Source organism: Anguilla anguilla, chromosome 4 (genome assembly GCF_013347855.1).
Source record: "Anguilla anguilla isolate fAngAng1 chromosome 4, fAngAng1.pri, whole genome shotgun sequence".
NCBI classification, from domain to species: Eukaryota; Metazoa; Chordata; class Actinopteri; order Anguilliformes; family Anguillidae; genus Anguilla; species Anguilla anguilla.
The window spans coordinates 4870210-4884307 of record NC_049204.1 but is presented as its reverse complement, the minus strand read 5'-3'; the positions used below and the strand labels follow the sequence as shown (position 1 = coordinate 4884307).

The following is a 14098-nucleotide window of genomic DNA, read 5'->3' as shown; positions in this document are numbered from 1 at the left end:
ACTTCCAAGTGCAGGGAGTGACCTTTTCTTGATAGTGTATCTCTTCCCAACAGACCTTGCTGAAATGCTTTGCATTCGAAATGTGTTTTACGTTTATATGGGATGAAATGAGATTTAAACGATTTATAATGTATAGTGCAATCAAATTATTGTGTAAATGTAAATGTAAATTATCGTGGTTGGATTTACAGTTTCTCATTTGATTGAAAACTTAGTATAAACTGAACACAACGTAAATTGCCCAAATATATTAATGCTGTGTGAATTGATGGTCAAAAACATAATACAAGTTAAGAAACGAGACAAAAACAAGGTCATGGGTAATAATAACTTTATTTTTAATTGTAGGTAGATTTCGAGTATAGAAGGGCTGAATGGCTTGTTCTCATCATTACTGTAGACATACGTGTAAGTTTAGGGGGAGGCGGGGAGATTGTAATGTCGCCCCCAACTTGTCACCCCAAATATTTCCATACGAATTCATAGTTCGACTAGACTGTGGTTGTGAGATTGTGAAATAAAACCTGTGCCTATGATTGTAACACAGGGGTGCACAACTCCGGTCCTGGAGGGCTGGTCTGCGTGCCGATTTTTGTTCCAACCAGTTTTAGTTAGTTTTAGTTTTCTGACACCTCTATAAACTACGCTGGTTCACCACAGTACTTGGGCATAGTAAAATCTTTAGGATGCACATGCAGTCTGCGGCTGCAGCTGGCGCTTATACAAATGTCAGATCAAAATATGATATATGATTTAGTATGAATTAAATGATTAAGAGCAGAGGCTGCCACAGAATGCTGACACGGATCGGCCGTTGTTGCGTTGCCCCTGCCGCAGCCTATCTACTGCTGCCATTCATATCCCAAAATTTCCTAAGTAGAGGTTGTGCGTGCTCTTTCCAGGGCAACCGCTCGCCGTCGGTGGAGCTCTGCTCGGCACTGGCAAAACCGGGGGAGGAAGAACCTGCACAGACCCCAGCGGAGCTCGGGTCTTCGGGCGAGAGGGACCGTCATTTGAGGCTTGGGGGTGGTGGTGCTCGTGCGGGTGCAGGTGTCCGTGCTCGTGCTTGTGCGATTGGTCGGCGGGTTTTTGCTCTTCGCCCGAATCGGAGCTGTGCGCGCCCTCTCGCGCGTGGTTCGCTTTTTCAGCCTTCCCAGCCTGGCGAAGACACAAGCGGGGGTTACCGCGTTAGTAACAGCCAATCCGCTCGCTCTCTCTCTCGCTCACTCTCACTCACTCTATATCCCTCTCTCAATCTCTCTCTTGCTCTCTCTCACTCACTCTCACTCACTCTCGCTCTCACTCACTCTCACTCACTCGCTCTCACTCTCTCTCGCTCACTCTCACTCACTCTCGCTCTCACTCTATCCCTCTCTCAATCTCTCTCTCTGTTGCTCTCTCACTCACTCCCACTCACTCTCTATCTCTCTCTCACTCTCTATTTCTCTCTCACTCTCTCTCGCTCCCTCTCACTCTGTCTCACTCTCTCTCTCTCACACTTTCTCTTGGTCCGTCTCTCGCTCTGTCTCAATCTCTCTTTCTCTCACTCTGTCGCTCGCTCTCTCACACTCTCTCTCTCTTTCTCTCTCTCTCTCACACACACACACACACACACACTGCGCTCTTTGATCTGTGTCCAAGGAATCAATTCTTAGCTTTACCTCTGGTTCAAAGATTTCACAATTTGCGGTGATGTGCACCTTCGTCTCCGGCATCCCATGAACTTCCATGTGGGAGCCTTTGCAGAGTCCCCTGTGCTTTTTGGTGAAAGGAAAAAAAACATTCTGCAATCCGTTCTGCCATTAAACGCGTTCATTTATACTGTACAGCCCAATTTTAATATGGAAGTACATTGGAACGAACATGATTCCCTTAGCCCTGTTAGTGGCATTGGGTGATATGCCGTATGCCATATATTAAAAAAAAAAAAAAGCAATTATTTACATCACCGGTACTTACCGCAAATTCACAGTCCATCAGTTTGCACTGGGACACATCAACGCCAGGTGCTGCCTTAGAACACACTGTTTCCTGAATGGTGTATTCCACAAAGTAGGATGGGCCAACAACCCACTGAGAAGACAGCAGTGAAATGGCAAATCAGTGGACTTGGTGCTAAATTTGCATTGTTTGACAGACTAAAGTGTAGGGCTGGTATTGGCTGAAGGTGAAAGAGGGACTGCGAAGATTCTGCCAGAAGTGGTGTACTGTGCCAGGAGGGGACGCTCTTCCCTTGGACCAAATTGAGATCCAGTGCTGTACTGACTCACTGAGGTCATTAAATACTTTGTGCCATTTCTCAAAAGTTCAAGGAATTCAACCTTGATGTACTGTTCAATTTTACACAAAGCTGGCTTTCTAAATCCAGCCATCAACTAATCTCCTTAAATCTGATTGGCTATCTACATCTGGGCACTTAGCCAATCAGACGTAGGGAGATAACTATCTACGTCTAACCACCTGGTCATTGCCCTAAATCTGATTGACTGCTCAGTCCCTTCTGTCACCTACCCACCCTGATTCCCCTGTAAGAAAAAAAAAAAGGCGTTTGAAGTACATAATGGTAAAATAATTTTATCAGTGAATGTACTGAACCGGATTAAATTGGACAGACCTGCATCGAGGCCCTGGTCACGTTGAGGAGAGCGAAGTAGTTTGGAAGGCTACTCATTTCGTTAAATTTCTTCAGTGAGAGGTCAGCGGCATTCAGTACTTCGGGATCCTCAAAGTTTGTGCCGGTGGGACAGTCTGGGCATATTCGTCCAATGACTGAGCGCGGTACTGGAATCGAACAAAAGTACACAAAGACCTGACATGATGTAACACACGGTCCCATCTGTAGATGTCAAAGAGTGGAGTACATTTTTATTCGGGAAAATTGACGGGTCAGGGATATAAAAAAAGAGAAAATGACATTCCACAACCCAAAGTATATTTAAGCTGGGAAAAAGTAGAATAAACAACATTTTACCTGGCTGTATGGTGCAGCTGTATTTGTAGAGCTCAACTTTTTGTTCAGTTGAATCTACAAAAATGCTTGTTTCACAGTTCCCATATTTCTGTTAAAAAAGAAAATAAACCTCGTGTTACACCTCGGTACCGCTTTAGGCTAAAAGTGTCGTTCAGGAATCGATTCATTAATTTGCATGAACAAATCATTACAATAGATTTAGTAATAGACACTAACTAATCAATAAGCAAACAAATTACTTGACCCCTCAAACAGTAGTGATACATATCCATGTCTCTGATTTTGCAGACACGTAGATCAGACCTTTTAAAATGCAGTGGTGCTTACCTTCACAAATAACTGATCCGAGACTAGTTTACCAGACTTAAACTCGAGGTGAACCCTTTAATGAAGAAGGGTTCTGCAGAGTATAGCCCATTCTCATTACCGTTAAATAAACATACCGGACCATCTCCAGCACTTCTGATCTCACAATCACTCTGATTCTTCCTGGTGAATACATGACACTTTGTTTCCAGGAAATCAATGGTCAGGTTGTACACTGCCCCACCTGTTTCCTGAGTACAAAAAGAACAGAAAACAAATGATTCTTACTGGTTTCTGTGGACAGTGAAAACATGGAATTCTCATTCACCTTCCCTGTTTAACCCTTTGAATAGTTGTAGGTTTTTTGGAATGTTTCTTTCAAAATTCTGTGTCACTGTTCTAGAACTCCATTGCTTTCGGTTACCGGTAGTGACTGTGGAGTCAGCATTCGAATGCTCAGTTAAGAACATTCTGCTCACATAATTGTGATCTCAGGCCTTAAAGGGTTAACAGCTCACTGTTTGACTATACCATGACTTCTTCCCATTTATCATTTAATCAAAAACAAGCATCCGCATGGAAATTTCTCCCCTGCAGATGTATTGTTATCTTTTTCTGCTCTCATGCATGTGAGAATGTGGTAAAATATGACTTTTTTGGCATTTGTTTGAGTGCAAATTCAATGTAAGATGCGCTATATAAATTTCTATATGTATTTGTATTAATACATTTTTGCTTATTCTATACAAACCACCATAATGATGTTATCTGCAAATAATCTACTCTTTCAAAACACATTGCACCAAATGAGTATGGTTCTCAGCAGCGTACTCAAAGGTATGGAAACAGTAGTCCAGCGTAGAAAGAAATTCAGGTATTTTGGCTGACATTTAAAAAAACAAGGAATTGGAGGGCAGTCGAAAGGTAAAACGATATGCGTGTGAAAGTTATTCAGTGGTTTTGTGTTCCTTATTACAGGCGCTGACGAGGTTAGATAGAGGTGTCTACCACCGACTCACCTTATACTCCTTTTGCACATCATGAACCCGATTAAAGGCGAATATGTAGCCTTCCTGCCTGTCGGCGTTGATCTTGTTGAGGGCCAACTCTGCAAATTTTAGGACTGCGGGGGTCTCACAGGTCGGGGGGGGTCCCGGAATGAGGGACGCGCGCTGGACACAGAGTCCCGCCAACAACAACAGCACCCACAGCTTCATCTCGGTCCTCATCACGCTGAATGGCTCGTGCTTGTGCGCGGGTGGGTTTTAGACTGTTTATCGCGGCTCGGTCGTTCTCCCCCCGCGTTCAGGTGAACGAAACCTTGACCTTTCGGTGTCGCAACCGCGTGGGCAATCGCCTGAGGGCGCACATGTGAGCCAATTTCGGTCTGTGGACACACTGCTGCAGGCCCTGTGGGGCTGGGAGGTGCAGGGGACGGGGCAGGCGGGCTACAGTGGCTCGAGCCACTGCCCCTTCCTCCTCCTTGCCTGAAATGCCCCTCTGGGCCAAATAAATAAATAGTAATATTGTTATTATTATTGTTGTTGTTGTGTTGTTGCTGATGTCATTGTTATAATTACTGTTATTAAACCTAATTAAATTTCCGCAGTCGTTATAAAACTAAAATGTCAGATGATAGGCCACCAGGGGGCAGCAGCTGCTCTTGTCACGCGACACGACACCTGTCGACAGAACATTGAATCACCTCATTGACACCTTCAACTGGAACTTTTCGTCCAGGTGCATGGCGCGCACAAGTCTGTGCGTGTATGTGTGTGTGCGTGCATGTGTGGTGCGAGAGAGTGAGTTTTCATACAATGTCATGATGTAGTGTGTCGACGTTTGGGGGGGGGGGGGGGGGGGGGGGGGGCGGGGAGGAGGGTTATTGAAGACTCCTCTTCAATAACCGCGAAAACCTGTGTTATTGAAGAGGAGTCTTAATTGATCATGTAAGGCTTCGGCTATGTTTGAAATGTTGCATTAGGGCTATTGACTGAGCCGGGCAGTTCATTGCTCTTTGTGGTCCTTGCACAGCCTTCGGTGTACTATACCAAAGTCCACGTAAATTTTTCCATGGAATTCAGGGCCGCACTTCGTGGGTGGAAATTCCCAGTTTTAACGCCCGACAGGTGGGCGTTTATATGTTTGGATATTCAGATTCAGTGTGTGCTTGCTCATGTTATCGTATTTTATAAATGTGCCTTTTTGTCTGGTTTTTATGAAAATGACTCCATTTGTACAAGAAGCCCCGTGCTTTTTATATGAATATATATCTGGACAGTATTTGCGACCCCGTCTAACAGTTATGTTTGTACAGTAATATCTTCAGAGCTCGCCCATCAACCAATTCGGTTTTATGACAATTCCCAGGAGATATTTTAATGAAAAAAACTATGCTCCAAAATCTGAGTAAAACATAATTATAGTTTCCAACTGATCTTCTCTACAGATTTTCTCAATTTTAAAGCCCCACTGGATTTAACAAAAAACCAGAGGATCAGCTGCACACATTTTTGTAGGCAATGCTTTGGCAACACATTTTTTATTTATTTGGAGAAACAAGACTATATTTATATGTGTTACACATTCAGTGTGTTCTTTTATAGATACTCAACATGCTCTGTATAACAACATCACTGAAATGACAGCCCGGAATCAGCGTGCTTTACTTTCCCAGAATGCAACGGTGCTCTGCTGGTTGTGATCACAGAGATTCCAATGAGATTCACTGCTTATTTCTTGCTTCCTTTGTGTCCTGTGGGCACACGGGGTTCCGGTCAGGAGCAGGAGGTTCCAGTGTTGTATTACAGGGTAGGACATTCGTTTCACACAGTACGGTTACGCCCCTTGATTAATGTTCGCGAGGCGCGTGGAATTTGGAGCGTTTCTCGGCTTCGCGGAGCCGGGAAACCGAGCTTGAGCTCGGTGGTAAGAAGGTAGAGCTTGGTATCTGGACGAGCGTAGAGGATCTGCGTTGTGTGTGTACCTTTCGGTGGTAAGAACGTAGAGCTTGGTATCTGGACGAGCATAGAGGATCTGCGGTGCGCTGCAGCGGGACGAGCGCCGCCCTGCCAGTCCAGGAGAACGGGGCGGTGCGCGTTCACACAGCTGCCGCCGAGGGCCTGAACAGGGGGTCCTCGGCGAAGAGCTCGTCGACGAGGCCGGCGCCTCTCTTGGGCTGCATGGCGCACTGGGGGGAGAGGGCGCCGGGGAAGGGCAGGATGAGGGGTTCCTGCTCCTGCGGGGGTTCGGCGTCGGGGAACGCGGGCAGCGGGACGGCCCGGTCGGGGGCGGACGGCATGATCGCCGGTCTCTCCGGCTCCGGCTGGTCCGGGAACGAGGGCAGGACCGCGGGCTTGTCCAGGTCCGGCAGGTAGCGCACCTCGCCCCGTGTTTCCCTCACGGCCTTCTGCTGGTCGTCGTGGTCGTGGTGGTGGTGGTGGTGCTCGTGAGCGTGCAGGTGCCCGTGGTCGTGCTGGTGGTCGTGGTCATGCTCGTGCGCGTGCGTGTGGTTGCCGTGGTGGTGGTGGTGGTGGTGATGGTGGTGGTCCCCGTAGTAGTGGATGTGGTCGTGGGCGTGGTCGTGGGTGCCGTTGCCAGCGTGGTCGTGGGCGTGTTCGTGTTCGTGCGCGGGGTCGTGGGTGTGATTGTGCGCGTGGGCGTGGTCATGGGTGTGGTCGTCAGCGTGGTCGTGTTCGTGGGAGTGGTTGTGGGCGTGGGCGTGGTCATCGTGATGATGGGCGTGGTCATGCTCGTGGCTGTGGTAATGGACGTGGCCATGTCCGTGGGTGTGGTCGTGTTCATGGGCCTCGCCGTGGGTGTGTTCATGGCCTTCTGTGTGCTCAAGGGTGTGGTTGAGTTTATGGGCGTCGCCATGGGTGTGGTTGTGACCGTGGTCAAGCTCCCCGCCCAGGAGATGCCTCTGTTTCTCTTTCTTCGCCTCCTGTAAGGGAAGAGACGGTAACTCCTTTTAATGCCAAGAAGCTTCTTAAACCTTAGACTCACATTTCAGATAAGACCTTTCAACTACAGAAGATGAAAGCTGCTCTAGTATAATATTTAAAAAAATTATTTATATCTGACAGCTGGAGTACTAGAAATAATGTGCGATTACATGAAAGCAAAGCTTTGTTCTGCTGGGAAAATGGAGCCCCTAACCTGCAGGAGTTTTACAGGTGTATAAAGGGTCAAAGTATTGCAAATTATTATTTGACTCCGGTCTGTTTCATACACTACAGAACCAGAAGGCAATAATATCTCCCTACAGAAGCACATATTGTTGTCTAATGTGCAGAGACCGTTGTCTGTTTATGTTCCGCCAACAAAATTAATCAGCGTCTGTAGTTGGAATTGATTGGGTATGTGTTTGTTTTGTAATGTTATTTGATCGGTAGATGTGCATAACGTGTTGAGAAATGCTTTTACAAAGTTCAGTTGTTCAACTGTTTGTGTGCAGGAAAGTAACTGTTCTTTCAATTTCTGCTTAATGCTCGTTTTTTTGTATACATTCCAAATATCGTCGGTCAGCTTCTTAGAGCTAATAAAATCTGAACACAGCGCGTTATCTGTGCATTTCTGGGCAGAGTCTTGGGATTCGGATTCACCCCTGAAAGAGACGGCCTCGTGCTTAACACACTGTTGAGTTTTTGGTTTTTTTTTTTTACCTCTGGTTCGAAGATGTCACAGTTCACTTTGACATTGTCTTCTTCCGGGGACTGGAAGTAGGAGGCAGAGCAGTGACCTGTGTGCTGTAGAGACAGGTGGAAAGCGTGTTTTCAAAAAGCAGATTTTCACTGTGATCACAACGGCCGAGAATGCTGCCCTTTGGAGAAACACTCATTTCTTATTCTAGATGGTCAGTGTGACTTCAGGCGGGACAGAGCAATAGATAGTTGACCCGCTAGTTTAAACATTTTTTTAAAGCACACAGCCATGTGGCTATTTTTGAATCGAATCCTGAGTACCACTATATTTGCCGGTTGTTTGACTGGCACGTAAGGGGCGACATAGCTCAGGAGGTAAGACCGATTGTCTGGCAGTCGGAGGGTTGCCGGTTCAAACCTCGCCCTGGGCATGTCGAAGTGTCCTTGAGCAAGACACCTAACCCCTAACCCCTAACTGCTCTGGCGAATGAGAGGCATCAATTGTAAAGCGCTATATTTGGATAAAAGCGCTATATTTGGATAAAAGCGCAGTCCATTTACCATTACCATTTACCACATTGAGTCATTTCTATGTACGGTTCGTTCTCCTGAATCTCGACACCCACATTAAAAAAATCCCGAGTTGTTGTTCCTTTCTCAGAGCCGTTTGAAGTGCAGATGTCTTCCTCATGTGATCCTTTCCACGGACACTTATTTATATGCCTGTGTTGCATTAATCCAGGACTGCATATTTTTAACATGAAGAGAAGTACACTAACCTTTCACTGCACATTAGATGCTATTAAATGAAACATCTTTCTCCCTCGCCAGATCCCTGATCCAAAAACCCTGCTTTTTTCTCAGTTTTCTTCCCCCGCTCTTATTTCCGCTGTCACTTACCGCAAACTCGCAGTCCATCAGACCACACTTGGCAGCTTGGGTGACGTTCGTGCCGTTGGAGCAGACCGTCTCCTGGATGGTGAAATCCGCGAAGGTGAAATCCGCGATCCCGCCCTGGATGGAACATATACACACATATACATACATATACATATATACATATACCACATAACTGTAGGTGCAGCCACACATTTAAAAAAAAGAAAAAGATTTACATTAGTGGCATTTCGCAGGCCTTCTGATTCAGTGCACCTTACACAGCTTGGGCATTTTTAAGTAGTTCCCATTAATACAGCTGGACGTATACTGAAGACATCCAGGTTAAGTACCTTTCCCTAGGGTACAATGCCGGTGTCCTATCTGGGAATCGAACCGGCATTCCTTACCCCTTATAGTACACAGTGTGGTAGTAGTAGGGACTTGGATCAAAGATTGGATGGATTCTGTGGTAGAGGCTAGTTGTGGGATTCTCAGTTTTGTACCATTAGAATTGCATCATCATCACCAAACTTAAAAATACTCTTGCACATGTGATCGAACAAAAACAACACACAACAGGCCTTGTGAATTAACATTTCATGGTAATTCAAAATGTGAAAAAAATGTTCGCTGATATTTTAAACCAAGATAAAGGCTGGAGAATGGGTCTGCTGGTTGTCTGTAAGTTGCGCTGACCTGCGGCTCAAGATAAGTTCTGAGCTCTCAACATTGCGTATCAAACAAAAGAAATTCTTCAAAATACTTTAAAATCCTAAATTCTATTTGAACACGCCAATATCTATCATAACAAGCTAATATTTTAGCTATACAGCTGCTCTCTTAAGTGTTGCACCTGTTTTTCTTTGACAGGTATTAATGTTACGTTTCAGACAAACTCCCTCGTACGCTGTGCCAGTCCTACCTGCATGGAAGCTCTTGTGATGTTTAGAAGGCCAAAATAGTTTGCGTTCCCACTCTCCTTGTTGTACTTCTCCAGAGCCATCTTAACTGTCTTCAGAACACTCGCGTCGTCATGGGAGATTATCGAGGGGCAGTCTGGGCATATTGTGACAATTCTGGAGGCGGGTGCTGTTGGGGGGGCAAGTACGGTTTCATACATCTCAACAACAGCCAAACACCCAGTGCAAAATAGATGGAAAAAAAATTGAGGTCTCAGTTTCAATGTCCAAACGCATGGTGCAGCAGTCAAAACAATAACTGACTATGTAATCTTAGGGTTGTATTTACCTTAGTCGACTTAGTTATTGCACTCGTGCCAACTCAAATATTGCTTATATTAGTTACATAGACTGCTTTGTTGCTGTTTTTGTTTGCGTTAATCAGATTAACCTACAGGGTCCAAGTTAAGCTACGCGATCGTTCCCTGCACTTGGAACTGTGCTTCCCTCTAGGAGAGGGCAAGAGATGCCAAATTTTTAAAAAGGCGGGCTTCAGTATACTTAAGTTAAAGTATACTACTTTATACTATATACTAGCATAATTGAAGTATAATCATATTTCACAAGTTTATATAATTATTGGTGAAGTATAGTATTTTTTCCCATGGGGTGCAGCAGTTATTGATGATGATTAACCCTGCATCACGAGTTTGGAACTGTCGAACTGGAGCCCTCAGTCTGTGACCGATCCGCGTTCATTACCTGGCCTGACGATGCAGTTGTACCTGTACAGGCGGACGATCCTCTTTACTTTGTTAATGTAGACTGTGGCTTTGCACTGGCCGTAGACCTGGTCAGAGGGGAGAGCCACACAAACCCGTGGACATCAGGGCAAAAACAGGACAACACCAGTCATCCACCGTTTCAGGATTCAAAGGTCGGTGATTGTCCTCATACCCGCAGTCAAATAAGTGCTTTGACATGCCTTGTACATGTTTACATGGTGGTACAATTTAACAACACTTTTGTTATCTTCAACAAAACAAAAAAGTTACTGATTGACTAGTGGCAAGTGCTTACCTTTCACAGTGGTTGTGTGGATAGAAGTTGATGATATGGTGTAATAAATGAGGAAATTGGTGTGCATGCTTAGCAGTTAGCTTTAGCGATAGCATCAAACCGGTGTGTCCTCTACTTCTAATAAGGAACTTGATGTACATGCTAACGTTAGCCTCGTACTGGTTGACTAGTGGCACGCGCTTACCATTCAGAGAGGTTGCGTGGATAGAAGTTGATGATATTATATAGTAAATGAGGAAATCGATGTACATGCTAACGTTAGCCTCGTACTGGTTGACTAGCGGCAAGCACTGAGCTGATAGTTTGTTGTGAGGACAGGAGCTGATCATGGCAAGTATGAATTAGGCTTTAGCTTTGTGTCATACCGATTGACTAGTGGCAGGCGCTGATCTTTCAGCAGATAGAAGTTGATGTTATATAGTAAAGGAGTAAATCGATGTGCATGCTTAGCGCTTTGCGTTAGCTTTAGCATACCGGTGTCTCCGCTTCTTCTCGGACTTCGCAGCTCTTCCAGTCTCTCTTGCTCAGCACGTGGCACTTCGTCTCCAGGACGTCCAGGGTCAGGTAAAAGACCACCCCGGTGGGGCCCTGAAAAAGTTCCCGAAATATTAGATTCTGTCACCCGTCCCATTACCTGCAGCACACGCTGAAATCCCTGTTCCCACTCAATCTGCGTTTTAGGGGTTGACTTTCTTCGCACGCATTGCTTAGTAATATTTAATGTCTTTATAATGTTTTTTTGTTTTGTTTTTGTGCTCTTAATGTTTTAGATGTTTGCCCGTTGTCCTGAGTTTATTTACTGTTAGGTGGTTGTCACTATATGCTGCAGAACAAACTGCCCCATGGGGCCATAATAAAGATAATAAAGTAAGAATGTGTGCGTCCATGTCGACACAGGGTGTGCAGTGAATCTCAGAGAAGATGGCAATTGAATCTCTAGAAAGCCTGCTTTCGTTTTCACTTGTAGCAAATGCAAGGCATGTATAATATTGCAAATGTAAAATATTACAAATGAGAGAGATTCTGTGTTCTCTTTTGCCCCGGGGGGGTTTCAGTCTGGTTGTTGATTATCAGTGTGTTGACCATACTGAATTTAAGCCATTGATTGGTGAAAGGGCACACATTCCCTGCGTCCAATACTGCCGATCGGTTATCTCTGTTAAAGCAGGTTACACAAATACAGTGTAATACAGTCTCTGACCCCAGTTCTCCAGAACTGGGGTCAGAGATGCCTGCTGTCTGTATAAAATCCTCACTTGGGCATGGGCGTCCACCATTCTGTTTTCATACATCATATTCGTAATTAAAAAAAAAAAAAGTATTTGCTGTGCTTTCCACTTTACATTGCATGGCATTGCATTTAGGAACTTAAAATAAGGTTCTGAACATGTTCTATAAAGACTAATGTTCCAAACAAGGTTCTGAACAAGAAGTTATAGTTTTTAATCTCGTTTAGAACCCGGATATGAAATGAGCAGAAATGAACAGATGGTGCCTAGGCTGGATTCCCAGGCCCGAATTCAAGAGCTCGAATGTTTATGTGAGCGTTTTAAACCATCCCGTGACTGAGCTTAACATCATCATTCGGAATATTACAGGTATGTCTGACAGAGTGACAGAATGAAACTAACAAACAGCTTGCGACCAGTTTCGTGCCTCAACTCCAGTGGAGACGACATATCCCCCCCAACCCCCAACCCCCAACCCCCAACCCAAGACACATCCATAAAACGTGTTGACGAGGACTCAAAACGTAAAATGAGGAACTTCCTGTTCAATAGGCGGAATTTTTTTAACATAACGGAACATTTCAACCTGTTGCGTAACATTGCCATATGTCACAGTCAATTAGCGGGCTGTTCTTATCCAGAGCAGCTCACAGAATGTGGAGAGCATCAGTGTTACTCTCAGGAATACAAAGACAAAGTGTCGCCAGGAAGGCACAGAGGCCCACTAATAATCAAGTAAGTGTTTAACGGTAACCTGACAAACTGCAATTTGTATTGTAACCAAACATACACAGCTTTGGCGTTATTCAAAAGGAAATCCAAAGACGGAAAGAGAAAAGGAAAGGTTTTCCAGAGAGTTGGGGGTGGGGGGGTCAGGGGGGGTCAGGGGAGCCATGGTGCAATCTGAAGAGGTGAGTCTTCAGTCTGAATGCCCGCCTGCCCCCCCCCTCCCGCCTGCTCACCTGCCCCTACTCCCACACAGCTGCCAGTCCGCCTGCCTGCCCGCCTGCCCAACTGCACCCACCCCCACCACCCCCCCCTGCCCGCCCCGTCACTCACGTGCTTCATATGGTGGGCGTTGCGAAGCTCCTTCAGGCTGAAGACGTATCCCTGTCTGCGGTCACGGTTGATCCTGGTGAGGGCCTGCTCGGCGGCGCCCCGTGTGAAGGGGTCCTGGCAGTTGCCCGGCTCCAGCGAGGAGGAAGGGGGGGGGTCCACGGGGGCGGCGTAGACACACACGCCGAACAGCAGCAGCGGCAGCAGCGACTCGTTGCACTTCATGGTGGAGCTCTTGTCAGCCTGTAAGTTTGAGGGCCTGGAGGGGCTCCGTGGTCGCTTATATACACCCCGGCCGGCTGGGGCCCCGTTATCTGCTCTGACCTCACAGCCTTGATCCCTGCACCCCCTGCCCCCCTCCCAACTGTCAGGAGTCAATAACAAGACACCCCCCACCCTCCCTCCTCCCTCCATCCATCTCTCTCTCTTTCTGTCTCTCTCCTTCTCTCTCAGGGAAGCGTAGTCATGCATAAAAATTTGTTTAAAAAAATACAGGCTATTAAAAAGCAGTTTCCTCAGACGTCAGGCAAACACTGGAGTAATGGAAGCGGTGAAACACAAGAAGGAATTTTTAAATTTATTATTTATTTTTACCCAAGGATTTATAAACCAGTAATTCAAGAAGACATTATGCCTCATAGCCAATAATTTTGATCACCACCCCCCCCCTTCATCCTCCCTCCCTTTCTGCCTCTCTGTCTCTTCCTGTGCTTTCCTGTGAATCCCATCAAAGCAAATTCAGTGATTACTCACTAAGCTTTTTCAAATAGATGTTGATAGCGCATTATTTGAGATATCTGAGGATCTGGGTGAGGTTTAGTGTGCTTTGGCTGCAGTTTTTGGCTTCCTTCTAAGCTTTTCTGCAAGTGTTCATTGAGTCAAATGGCTGAAAAAAAGTGTTTTGTTATTCAATTTTTTTTTAATTGTGCCAAATGGTTTAACATTGGCACTTTCAGTATTTCATTTTCATAACATTTTACGCGTGCAGATATTGAACCCTCACCTTTCCCCCCCCAAGAAGGGCTTTCCGATTGA

General features: G+C 45.7%; 2 protein-coding genes across 2 annotated transcripts; both read right to left on the bottom strand.

The window, feature by feature from the left end:
* Positions 1–314: 314 nt before the first annotated feature.
* On the bottom strand, positions 315–4546 carry si:ch211-284e20.8 (uncharacterized protein LOC563738 homolog). Its single transcript, XM_035414089.1, has 7 exons — positions 4297–4546; positions 3415–3528; positions 2972–3059; positions 2615–2781; positions 1960–2073; positions 1662–1757; positions 315–1158 (listed from the first exon to the last, which is right to left on the bottom strand). The coding sequence occupies exons 1-7, from the start codon at positions 4504–4506 to the stop codon at positions 856–858; spliced, it is 1092 nt and encodes a 363-aa protein (XP_035269980.1). The 5' UTR covers positions 4507–4546; the 3' UTR covers positions 315–855.
* A 1257-nt stretch (positions 4547–5803) lies between these two features.
* On the bottom strand, positions 5804–14098 carry fetub (fetuin B). The gene is made up of 7 exons (XM_035414087.1): positions 13067–14098; positions 11253–11366; positions 10461–10548; positions 9722–9888; positions 8821–8934; positions 7942–8025; positions 5804–7220 (listed from the first exon to the last, which is right to left on the bottom strand). Exons 1-7 carry the CDS (start codon positions 13532–13534, stop codon positions 6378–6380), a joined length of 1878 nt encoding a protein of 625 aa, XP_035269978.1. The 5' UTR covers positions 13535–14098; the 3' UTR covers positions 5804–6377.